General features: G+C 39.7%; 1 protein-coding gene across 2 annotated transcripts in view; it reads left to right on the top strand.

Moving 5' to 3' along the window:
* The first annotated feature begins 1,346 nt into the window (after positions 1-1,346).
* UPF3A (UPF3A regulator of nonsense mediated mRNA decay) overlaps positions 1,347-13,209 on the top strand; it is a 23,993-nt gene continuing 12,130 nt past the window's right edge. The window contains exons 1-5 of one of the 2 annotated variants that reach the window (XM_009638915.2): positions 1,846-1,857; positions 1,997-2,103; positions 10,292-10,398; positions 12,352-12,450; positions 12,546-12,656. In XM_009638915.2, the coding sequence (XP_009637210.2) occupies positions 1,846-1,857; positions 1,997-2,103; positions 10,292-10,398; positions 12,352-12,450; positions 12,546-12,656 (436 nt within the window). Of the gene's footprint in view, positions 2,104-10,291; positions 10,399-12,351; positions 12,451-12,545; positions 12,657-13,209 lie in introns of both variants that reach the window. The other variant, XM_035894398.1, reaches the window with a different exon arrangement.

Here is a 13,209-nt window from a genome sequence, read left to right on the forward strand (position 1 = left end):
GGGGAGGGGAGGGACCCGGGGGGGCGCGGCGAGGAGCGTCCCTGGTGGGGGATGCCTGAGGGCGGGAGGAAGGTTGCAGCGGGGAGCATGGCGCCGGTAGGCCCCGCGCAGCAGACCGAGTCTAGCGCCGGGAGGCTCTGGCGTTTAAACGGAAGGCTCTTGGGCTGCGGAGGGAGGGTGTCGATTCACTTCAGTGTTTTGAGATCCCCAGCAGCAGCGCTGCGAATTTGCGTGCCCTTTCACTTTTCGTTCTTCAGAAGTCAAGATTGGCTATTGCCGTGGCAGAGCAGCGCCCGCAAGGACAAGAGCGCTTCTCTCTCCCTGGCTTTATTCGAGCACTTTTCAAGGAGTACTTATGTAGGGTACTGTGAAATTCGATTTATTCCCATTCCCTAAACTGGGAAACGGAAGCGCTGAAAATCGCTGTAGCTGGAAGTTACATCCATTTAAACTCAGATATTGTCAAGAGATGGAAATAGGCTGTGTGAAGCTTGATGGCCATTTTACCGTTTTGTGTGCTGGCATCATTCTGTTTCAGAGGTTTCCATATGGTGTCCCAGCCGTTACTATTGTCCAGTTTACCTGAGCATGGTGAGTCGACTTTGGGTGGTTGCCAGACCCCCAGCCAGCTGCTCTCTCACTCCTCCCCCAGCAGGGAGAATATAAGATAAAAAACTTGTAGGTCAAGATAGGCAGGGAGAACACTTACACATTGCCATCACAGACAAAACAGATGCAACTTGGAGAAAATTACTCTATTGCTAATTACAAAAAATTAAGAGTAGAATGGTGAGAAGCAGAGATTAAAGCTAAAACACCTTCCCACCTTCCTTCCCAGGCTCTACCTCCCCTGCCCCCAAGCAGAGCCAGAGGATGGGGAATGGGGGTTGTGGACAGGACATAACTGCTCCTCGCTGCTGCTCCTTTCTCCTCACACTTTCCCCCTGCTGCGGTGTGGGGTGCCTGCCGTGAGGTACAGTCCTTCATGAACTGCTCCAGCAGGGGTCCCTCCCACATGCTGCAGTTGTTTGTGAACTGCTGCAGTGTGGGTCTTCTCCGTGGGTTGCAGTCCTTCAGGATAAACCTGCTCCAGCACGGGCTCCTCTCCACAGGCTGCAGGTCCTGCCAGAAAACCTGCTCCTGCATGGGCTCTCCATGGGCTGCAGCTCCCTTCTGGGCACCTCCACCTGCTGTGGCATGGTGTCCCCCAGGGGCTGCAGTGCGAAAATCTGCTCCACCGTGGTCCTCCATGGGCTCCAGGGGGACAGCCTGCCTCACCATGGTCTTCATCAGGAGCTACAGGAGAATCTCTGCTCCAGCACCTGGAGCACCTCCTCCCCCTCCTCTCACCTGGGTGTCTGCAGGGCTGTTTCTTGCACTTTTTTCCCCTCACTCCTCTGTCTCACACTGCTGTGCAGCCTTTTCTGTCCTTTCTTAAATAAGTTTCACTCGAGGTTCCACCATGGTGGCTGCAGGGCTCAGCCATGCCCTGTGGTGGGGCGGTTGGAACGAGCTGGAATGGACTGTGTCTGGCACAGGGCAGCCCCGGCCTCTTCTCACTGAGGCAGCCTCTGCAGCCCCCTGCAGCCAGCATTTGGACGCATAAACCTAATGCACCAAGATACTGTTGTAATAAAAGACTTAAAAGTTAGTTTAAATAATTTTTTGAAGAGATGCTTTAAAAAATTTTGTGAGTCAATATTTTTTGTTGTTGTTCTTGTTAATATCTTTTATTCTTGGCTACATTGTAGTGGTTCTCAAGCTCTTCATCAGAATATTTCAGTTGTCTTACAATTTTACAATAATAGCAGAAACTGAGATAGAAAAATGGTTCCATCTGTCAGCATGTCCAAGAAGGTAAATCATTAGGAGGCTGATGCTCCAACTGATGTTCCCAATTTGAGGAAGAACTTTTAAAGGAGTAATATGATTTGTTTAGTCTCTTTCTACAGTATTTAGATCAAAGATAAATCTCCATTTTCTTTTATATATGCAGGTAGTTATTCGACGGCTTCCTCCTTGTCTAACTAAGGAGCAACTGGAGGAACAGCTACATCCTCTACCTGCCCATGACTATTTTGAGTTTTGCACTGCTGATCCCAGGTGAGGATGAGCTGTTTGTGTAGGTTTTCAGGTGCTAAAAACTAATTAAGGTATTTTGCACATACCAAATCACATACTTTTTTGTTAGTTTTGGTTACTTAAAATATTTGTGAAAAGGTGGATACATATGCAGAGGCAAAAAATTTTTGTATATGAATAGGGCATAATTTTGTTTGAAACCCTGATGTTTCTTTTAACCTTCATTGGTAAAATGCAACAGGCAGTTTTATCAGCTGTGAGAAAGTCAACCTAGGGCAAATATCACAGAAGTCTTTTCATCAGAACTTAGTTCCTTTGTTTGCTTACATGTTTTTGTGTTTATTTCATACAGTTTTTTCAAATAATCCAGTTCTATTCATTTTTGTCTCATGCAGACTTAAAAGAAAAGACAAAGTGGTTTATTGAAAATCAATCAGAATTGCTAGTATATTTATATAATTTACTCGGTATCAGAGTGGTAAAATAAGATTCCCTTTCAAACAAAACAATTTCCAGAAGAGAAGGAACTTAACCACTAAAATAAACAAAATACCCTGTATGCTACATCTGCATGTGTTCTGAAAACCTAAAGTATAAGATCCATCTTGCCTGTCTAAGCCTATCTTAGTGTGCAATGAATCACCCTCCACAGGCACCAGTTCTTTCCATTGACCATAGAGGGATCATCTATGCTTATTGCTGACCAACTTTTAAAGTTAGGGATGACCCCACCCAGAGCAGATAGCCTTCCTTTTGTGGGGACTTGCTTGTGAGAAATTGCACTTTCAACAGTCTAGTTCCTGGGCTGGTTCTATTTGAAAGGATGCTGCCACTTCTTGCCACCACTGTGTTACCAGGCAGTTAACTTTGACTTTATAGGTTCTTGCAGAGTCAATTCCACAATCAGAAAGGAACGAATGTCTATTTAGGAAAATTTATGGCAGTTGCCTGACCTAGGTGACATGCTGACACATATGTGCAGCGACAAAATAGTAGGTGCTTCAGCTTTTCTGGTAAAACCACAAAGGATGTGAAGTTAGGAAAGAGGAGTATTTAGTCTGATGGAAAGTCTTTGTAGTTACTTCCATGTCTCCTTTGAACCTCATCATCCATACTCCCAAATGGGTCTCTTCAAGGCTTCTGTCCCAGCTGTTCGTTTGATAAGGGTCAAAGGCAAACAATAAATTCACTGAGGAGAAGAGTGTCTCTGTCCTCAGTGTGTTTAGCTGCACAAATGCAAGGAAACAGTTAAAAAATTACAATTTTAATTCTCCAGAACAATTGTTGGCATAAGAATTTATGGAGTCAGCCATCTTAGAAAAGAGAAGGCACTGACAGCAGTTGTACATAGAGTTTCATTTTCTCTCTACTTCTATGTGATGAAATTTGGAGTACTCAAAAATCTTGCTGTCCACTCGTTTAGCTGCATCCATGTCAGGTTACTGATAAAAGATACTGTGTTTTTTTTCTCATGCCATGTTATTTGTCATGTACTTCCATATAGCTAGGGACAGAACATACGTATATACAAAAAAGTTTGTTAGATCGCATATATGACACGGTAGTTCATTCTGGTAGAAGGATGAGGTCATGCTTAAAACACTTCAAAAATTCATTTGCCTTGAAGAGCAGATCTTGGTGATTAAAAATTAAAAAAAGTCTGAAGAAAATAAAGCTCTATTTCTTCTGTTGTTCTGCTACTGGACTTCAAGATGCAGCAAGCAAAGAATACACATTTTTAAACTCTTTGGAACAATGAAATCTCTGATATATGTTACTTGGATTGTCAGTTTCTTTGAGTCCTGTGTATGAGCCCTGCAATAAAATAATGATCTGGGAGAAAAATGTTCTCTTCCTCCTGAGTTTTGGATTCATGTTCTCTTCTGCCTTCACAATTTAAACTGTAGAAAAAAGTGTTTTCATACAAGTTTGAATTTTTCAGCATGAACTGTTTCCTATCCACTTTTTTTTTGCTTCATCTTGCTTCTTAAAACGTAAGCTTTCATACAAAAGATGTATTTTTTCTGAATGGGTTCATCTTCACAAGGTTTGTATGGCTCAACTTCTTTCAGCAAACTATGCAGTTTAAATGGGCATTTAGCTGTAGTTCTGCAGTGTGTTAGCTTGCCTGATTATTTGTTCTTTGACTGGCCCAGGATCACCTTGCCCAAATGCTGACACATACCCATGTACATCTGTTTGTGAATCTGTTTATGATTTAACTCTTTACATGTTTACACACTCTAGAATATACAGTAAACTTTCAGAAGTTCTAAGTTAGAGACAAGATTAATACAGTGAGTCTTAGTCTCCTCTTACCCAGCGGAGAACTCTTTCCTGAGTATAAAGCATTGTGTCACAGTAATCTGTCATGTTATGGACAGTTCACAAAACTTCAGAAAACTCTCTGTGGCTGTCTCTTCATGCCATTCCAGCTAACAGGAAGAGCTACAGGGCAAGGTGGGCACATTCTCTCTACAGTGCCCTCTGTCTTTCACTGATCAGCTTTTTTCTAGATCCTGTACTGCATGTGTAGTGGCAACCAGTCAAGAGAATTCAAGTGATGATGAAAACATGGGAAGATTAAAAGCAAATTGCATATCATCTAACAGAATGATTTGGAGAAGCTCTTCAGTGAAGAGGATCTGTTTGTTGGGAAGAGAACAGGGCATACAAATGTTACGATGCAGCAGCAGACAAGTTTACCTTAAGAGCTGTAACATTGCAGTTTAACTGCACCCTGTGTAACTTGAGATAACAGAAGTTTCTAAGAGCTCATTAGGTTTTCTGTGGAGTGCAGACTTTTTTTCACACACCACCGTTAAACTATAGAACTCCATGTCAGAATATTAAACACAAGGATACAAGTTCTGTATTACAAAGTCCCTAGGCTGCAAGTAGCTGAAATGATATTCTAGGTGAAGTGTTAATGTATCATTTCCCCTTTTTAATAAACTTCCTCAAAGCATCCTCTACTAGTTGCTGTTGGAAAGAGGACTAGAGAGGTCTAAGTATAGCTGTTTCAAGATTTTTATTTCCAAGGTCATCTCAGCCTAGAGGACAAAACAAACAAGATACGCATATCAAGTCCAGTTTCTCTGTTTTTGCAGTCCGAAGGTTATCTTTAAGTTTATAGTGTCTTACCATAGACAAGTTATAAAACTTCTGAAAATTTCATTTGATTAAGTAATGTCATTAATGTATAACGCTTTCAGTTACATCCATTTCAGTAAAATCATTTAAGAAAGTGACTTGCATTGTGTTTCGTTCATTTTTTCAGATTCATCTGATTCACTGCATTACATTTATTCTCCCTTGTACGTTGACATCAAAATGCAAACAAAACACTGTTTCTGTGACTGATTCTATGGCCTTTAGGGATGTTTGTTGGATAGACACAGCATCGATAGCTGGTAATAAAGACTCTGCCTTCCTGAGGGTCTGTCTTGTTCTCAGACTCCAAATGTGAACTATTTTTTCCAGATACTCTTTTTTTGTCTGCATGTAAATGTTTCTGAGTCTTCTAAAACTTGACTCAAGTGATTGAGCTCTGTCCCTGCAGGATTTGGGTCATCCCTTGGGACTGGCACTGAAGGCTGAGTGCTAGGACTCGTTAATAGTGTGAGGTTTTAAAAGTAAGATCTGAACATGAACTTTGCTTATGTGAAAGCCAGTCAAATAGTTGACTTCATGCCGTATATCACAGTCAGGGATAAAGCTGCTTGCAAACAGCCTCCTTTCCCTTCATAACTTCCCAACATTTTGCTCAAGATTATTGTAGGCAAATAGCATTAATGCTGTAGGATGGCAGCGTGCACCCAGGAACTGCAACTCTAAAGGGGCAGCACCCTTAGACCTTCAAGAGAACTGCCACTACTCTGTTCTGATGGGAGGAGTGACAGTCTGTCATCGCAACTGCAGAGTGTTTCTGCTTCTCCACCGCCGGGCAAATTGTGCTCACTTCTATCTGTGAAAAGGGAAGGCTAATTTAGTTTAAAGTGATGCCAGTTCCATCCACTATGTGAATGACCACAGAAGGTGAGAGGCAAGAGGATGAAGGCGGGTAGATTTTGGCTTGACATGACGATGTGGATGATGAGTTATCCATTTGATCAGAAATTATATAATACATGAATGGATGGAGGAATTTATTTAACACTCCAAAATTTAGATTTAGAGAACTATACATATGTATATGCTTACCGTGATGGTATTTTTACTAAGGTGGCTGTTTTTATAGTTTACATGTTGCTGTTTATATTGTAGATAACCATGTAAAATTCCTTTCTGTTTACACAATTGTGTTAAAAGATACTTTGTAGAAGTAAACTATTAGAATGTGTTATTAAAATTACTACAAAAGCAAGGGTTTAAAGAGACGATAGACTAACTATTATAGAATACATGTAACCTAAAAGATCGAGTGGTCTTGACCACACAGCAGACAACAAGGGGACCGTGTGTTGTACTGAAGCAATGTGTGTAGTCAGACTCATCTGGGTTATTTCCATAGAGATTGCTCTAAGTGCAGTCCCAAAAATGCCAACATCATGTGCAGTGCATCTGTCCAAAACATGATACGGATGGAAAGCAGCACTATAGACAGGAAACATATGGCAAAATAGAACCAGCTGTCTGACTATAAAACTTAGAGTGCAACCTCAAAACTGAATTTAAAATCTCAAATGAAATCTATGCTGGTAGATACTTGAAAAAAGGAGGTGCACAGAGTCCAGCGGCCCTTCTGTAGGACTCAGCTGGAAGGCAAAATCCTGAAGAGCAAAAGCTGTACTTTATCCAAGAACTGCTGAATATAATGTGCAAAAGTAGAGCAGGGCTGTTTCTTCCTAGGAGAGGGTGTTAGCCACAGAGTCCCTGTAAGCCCTGTGAAGCCCCGTGCAATCTTCGCTGCGCTGTCATGCTGGTGGGTTTTCAGAGGATGGGTGAAGAGGGAATCCAGGGTGGGTGGGGGCGTGGGAGCTGCAGTTGGAAGTCAGGTGTCTGAAACCCAGAGTAAGAGACAGAATTTCGTATGCAGGCCAGTGCTAAGCATTTCTGATTTGCTACATCTAGTTAGCTTCCCATTCAGAGAGTGAATTTTACGCTTCTTTTTGGCACACTGCATACTTTGCTGGGCAAAAAGTGTGAGACGGGTCTGAAGCACTCAGAGATCAGGCTTTTATACACTAAGCACTGACATCTAACTTGCTCCTATGTTTCTCATTTGAGAACCAGCTCTTTATTTGTAGAAGGGTCTTCGTCAGGGAAGGAACTCGTAGTTGCTAAGTGTTGCTGTAACCGTGTTTCTACAACCTTCCACCCTGATACATAGCAACAATAATGGACAGACAATCCTATTTTACTGTGCTACTGCGCACATCAATATCCTGCTGTGCACAAGCATGTTTTTATATTTTTGTATGTTTCTGCTGATGCAAGTGAAGTTCTTGAAGATACTAATAATGTATAGCAACAACATTGGATCCCTTATTTGCAAGGTGAATTCTAAATCTCTGCTTTCCAGAGTCCTGTTTATACATTTCAGACTCAGTTTTTTCTTACTAATGCTTAATAACCATACCAAATGTTTCTCTGTTTTGAAAGATACTCACTCTGATAAGCCTAAGCTGAAAATGTTAGAAAAATATTACATTGTGTACCAGGAAAAGGTTGTGTTGCCAAAGCAGATGAAACAGATGGCGTTGATGTACAAGCTAAAGGAAACAAGGAAGGAATATCTTTGTATTTCCAGTTCTGTTTCATGATGGTTATATGCCTAACCATAAGGTTCTAAGTTACTGCAGAAAAAAAAAATCCAACTATAAGATGAAGCTGTTTGCTGTGCACTGAGACAGAGAAGTGCCACAATAATGTAGTGGCTGGGACACTTGTCTGAGTCCCAGTCTTTCATCTATGGGAAGTGTTAGATTTTTACAAAAACTGAAGATGGATAAAACACTGAAAAGGTGGTTTAGACTAGGAACTGAAACACAATTTCTCAATCTCGGATAATAGTAACTGGACTGAAAAATAATGTTCCCTCAAGCTGCCTATTTTTGTCTTGTGAATCTTCAGTGCTTCAAGTGTATAATCATATCAATCTCTAATATGAGGCCTCATTTAATTTAAACATCAAAGAACACGAAACATGAGAATAGCCCTGTTAACATGACAGAGAAGGAAGTTTATGTTGGCCTGGAGGGCACCAGTTATCTAAGAGACTTCTTCACTATTCCAGCTGTTAGGCAGCACAAAGACATTTCTTCCAGCACAACTATAGATTGCCACAATAAAATTTCCTCCTTTACATACACTTGTAGGCCTTTTTTAATGATTTTTTTAACTGTATGTAATTATGAAAAGTGTTACATTCCATCTTTTTTTTTTTTTTTGCCTTGAAACCGATGAGAAGGAAGCTGGCACACACACAGCAACCCTTGACATACCTTGTGTTGCATATGCAGACTGGAGGTTTGCAAATCTGATCAGAGAGGGCTCTGTAGGGTTTGCAGAACCCCATGACAAAACACAAGCCACGTGACACCATGCTCATTTGGTCAAGCTGCCTAGAGGTTGCTCTCAAGCGGTCCGTAGCTGCGTGGCACCTGTAGGCTGTGGCGGATGAGGGAGCGTGCCATGCCTGTAGCACCTTTCAGCACTACCTTGTGTCAGCAGCATAGCCCTAGCCATGCCCTAGCAGGCATTTTTGTGGTTGCCTGCTTACAGTTCACTCAATGCTATTACCATCCTAGAATACCAAAATATAGTGAGTATATATGGATGAAGTAGCTCTTCCTTAGAATTAAAAGGTTTGTCCTCTGTGTGAAACACTTCATAGCTGGTACTTGCAAAACATCTAAATGAAAAAAGCCCTCTATTTTTTTTCTTAAACATTTCTCCTGTCTACAATTTCGAACATGAATTTGGTGGGTTTACAAAATCATTGGTAAGTTCTTGACAGCATTGCTCTTTATGGTCACCTTCTAACACCCAAAGTGGAATCCATCAAATGATGCACGTTTGAAAAAGAAAAAGACTTAGTTTGTAGTAACTGTTGCATTGAGCTACCACATGTGTGTAGATCTTGTGATCCAACCCCTGTTTTTGCTCTTTCTCACTCCTTGTGAAATCCAATTCTGAAATAGCTGTTGGATTGAAATATGGTTGCAACTGTGTGTGTTTATTGCCTCCTGCTGCTGGTGGTGAGTTTGTCAGCCATGTGTGACAACAGTATTATGAACGTAGGTATTTTAAAGTTACGGGCTTGTGTTCAGATATGTTCCAAAACCTGGTGTAACACATAGCCATCATTGAAGCCAGTTTAAGGCAAACTGTTTTAGAGCACAGTTGCAGGGGTTTAAAGCGTGTACGCAGTTTAAGGCAAACTTAGAGCACAGTTGCAGGGGTTTAAAGCGTGTACATGCCATGACTCACAATGAATGGGTGGTAATTCATTGAATTACCTCAGTCTCATTGTGGTTGGTGGTGTGCCAACCTTGAGGTTTTTGTCAGGCACATTAAACGTTTATCCCTGGAGTGGGATTTATGCCAATAAATTCTGGAAGAATCAAAATTATTTTAGGTAAGTACCTGTTCGTTCTTTTGCTAGAAATGCTTTGGATTTTCACGGTAATTCTTCTTCACAACTAGACATTGCATATATATTCATACACATGTATGTCAGATGGAGTTTATTTGTTTTGTATATAATTCAGTGGATTATCTTGCCAATTACTAGTTTATTTAATCTTTCTTAAAGGCGGAACTCTCTTTAAATACAATGACAACTTAGCAACAGCCCTTTCAGTTGGAGCTTTTACTTACCTTCTCCTGTTTCAGCAACGGAAGACTTAGCATGCCCAAGAAGTTCCCCAAAAGCACTGCTGTTTATTCATATCTCTTAAATCATGAAATATAGACTTAAAGCTTTGATGCTGAACAATGTAGGTATATGCTCTGCAATTTAGGGAGACAAACTAGAAATACTTGTCTCAGAATAAATTTCACAGTTGTATCCAGGAACTCAGGTGTTCAGTTACTTTTTGTCATATGTATAATTAGATATGTGTATGTAAAGACTTTGAGATGCATGTTTAAGGTAGCCATTTCTCAAAGAAGAGAACTGCAGTGTGATCCTTCTAGTTCTTTTTTTTTTCTAGTCCTGAACAGAATAGTAAATAACAGAAAATGAAATTGTTTCTTGTTGCAGCCTTTATCCTCATCTCTACTCAAGAGCGTACATTAACTTTAGAAATCCTGAGGACATCCTTCTTTTTAGAGATCGCTTTGATGGCTATGTCTTCATTGATAATAAAGGTTGGACTGTTTGTAAGATATTAAGTGTGTATGCATGCATATACCATTTTAGAACATTAATTTATTTCCTTTATGCTAATTATGCCACTTTTTCTCAGTATACAGTTAATTACATAAAAATATCTTAAAATCTAGCACTTAAAAGATAGTGAAGTGCAAAATGTATTTGTCCATGCAGTCTTGCTTGTCTATATGGTATGCATGCTTTATCTGCATTCTTGTGCCTTAAACAATACACTATCGAGATCCTATTAAGATAATTATCTTATGCAGGCTTCACAATTCATCACAACAGTAACCAAACACATTGCAAGCATGAATCATTACATCTTCAGTGTGTTTCTGTGAGATAAAGTTCTGCCACTTATTCCCATTTTGAAAAAGCAAGACAAAAACTTTACTTCATCATTTTGGTTGCCCACTTTGACATATGTACAGCTTGACTTTTTAGAGCATTTGCAGACATCATGAGTTGAGTTGCAAGAACAAGAGAGACAAAATTGAATTGCCATCTTTGAAATGTTCAGTCTGCAAAAGTTTGCCCAACAGTAAAGAAAAGCTCTGTAATGTAGGTGTAGATAAAGCCAGGTCTCCTACAGTAGCATGAAATTGCCATAGTCAAGAAATGGTGCTTTCCGTTTAGCAGTTCTTTGCCTCATTCACTCACACCTTCTGTAAAAAATTGCATGGGTTGTATAAAACAGATAGAGATTTTTCTTGACTAGATATTGTCTAATCTGTACACTCAGTGTTGTGTAGGTCCTGCGAAAAGTAGTCCTGTCCACTCTTACTGGAGAGTTGGTCTCTAAAGAGTCTGTCTGTCAAACTTAACAAATTCCTCTTCAGCATTTCCTACCTGAGGTATTTTATAGGCTTCTAACTTAATCAGATTTAGATGGATTTTCCTAGAGATGGAGAACAACACATTCCTTGCAGTGTGTCATTCTCAGATTTTGAATTATGGGTGTTTTAAATTAAAAACTAGAAAGAAATTACAATTCTGCCAAGACTTCCCTTTGTCTAAATTAAGCACATTCTTCAGTGTTGCAAAACTGAGCTTGGACACAGCTGGCCAGTTTGGCATGACTGTTTGTGCAAATATAAAGAGCACAAGTTTTGATCGAAGGTGCCCTCTGGTTAGGCTTGTGGCAGCATTACATTTATGAGGCTAAAATTAAAACAAGGATTACCAGGTTCAATAAGGTTAACAAATGGTCTAGCAGATTTAAGCCAAGTGAACTTGAGCAAAGTGTAATCTTGAACCTGCTGCAAGTGGAAACCAGGCAAAATTCAAAAGCTACACACAGTTCTGACTCCAGTCCAAAGAAGAATCCAGTACTCAAAGCAGAATTCAAAACAAAGAATCCATGCCAGTAAACACAGGCAAGAAATTGTGTAGTCCATCATAAAAAGAAAAAAGAAGCTTCACACAATTCTATATGCTGAGTTTTACGGTTTTGATTCTGAAAGAAGGTGGTATGTTTTATTATAGCCTATTACCCAGCATTTATTTTGTAAGCTTTTTGGCAACAAAACCCAATTGTTTCAGATTCATTTCCCAGTAGTACTTATGACTGGTTAGGCTGAGATGTTATGTATTTTTTTCTAATCAATGAATATCTGTGAAGAATTAAAAGGGAATTATAAATGATGATGCAGGAATTCTGTTGTGCAACAGTGGTCATCTTCATTTTGTCAGTCTTTGTTAGCATGTCCAAAAGATATTTAACGTTTGTTTATATATATGATTAAAATATAAATTTATTTTGGTTTGAATCTAAATTACTGCTACATGTAATTTTTCATGTCAAGTTTAGGATGGGATTGTAGAAACATTTACCTTTGATTCCAAGTAAGACTGCCCCACACAAGTTTCAAGAGTTTTGAAAATCTTACTTGAATATAAGGAATGTTTCTCCCCCCTCAAAAAATTAAGCATTAATCTCTCTTAAGGTTTGGAGTATCCTGCAGTGGTTGAATTTGCTCCATTCCAGAAGATTTCAAAAAAGAAGCTGAAGAAGAAAGATGCCAAAGCCGGGAGCATTGAAGACGGTAAACATATTTTCTTGGTGTCACAGTGGAAAATAGATTCCATTTCTGTCATGCATTGTAAAGTATTAACATAATTCAAAAATTTTTCTTCACAGATCCAGAATATAGGAAATTTTTAGAGAGTTATTGTGCTGATGAAGAAAAAATCTATGCCAATCCTGAGATTCTTTTGGGAGAGATTGAGGCCAAAACAAGGGAACTCATTGGTCTGTTTTCTTGATTTTTCTTATTACTGAGAACATGTAATAGCTTATTTTTATATCTTTATGATTTTACATGCAAGAGCTGACCTGTTCAGTCTTAACAGAGATTGAGATTATCACAGTTAAATTTTTGTTATCCAGCCAAGTAATAACAGGAAACGCTCCACCTGTTCTTTTAAGTCTCTATGCATGGGATCACTTGACTTCACTGGAAGTTTTTGCATGCACAGTGGCTTCAGAAACAGGTCCTTCTGAATACTTACAGATGTATTAAAAGGTGGGAGATTTATTTTTAAAAGATAAAATAGCTGAATACTTCACCATTGATTCCTGATATCAGATGCTTTTCTTGAGAAACGTGAAATGATCTCTCTTTGTTCTCGCAGTCAAGATTCTGGCAAAAGCTTTGAAAGTAAGGCAACAACTTGTTTGTGCATGCAGCATGACTTTCACAGTTTTGGGGGGAATCTTCAGTAGATCAACACTGAAATCTTCAGTGCCAGTATGCAGCTTTCAGAATGACATGGAATGTTGATGTGCGGTAATCCCCAAGTGA

Source organism: Egretta garzetta, unplaced genomic scaffold (assembly GCF_000687185.1).
Source record: "Egretta garzetta isolate BGI_Z169 unplaced genomic scaffold, ASM68718v1 scaffold5, whole genome shotgun sequence".
Taxonomy (NCBI): domain Eukaryota; kingdom Metazoa; phylum Chordata; class Aves; order Pelecaniformes; family Ardeidae; genus Egretta; species Egretta garzetta.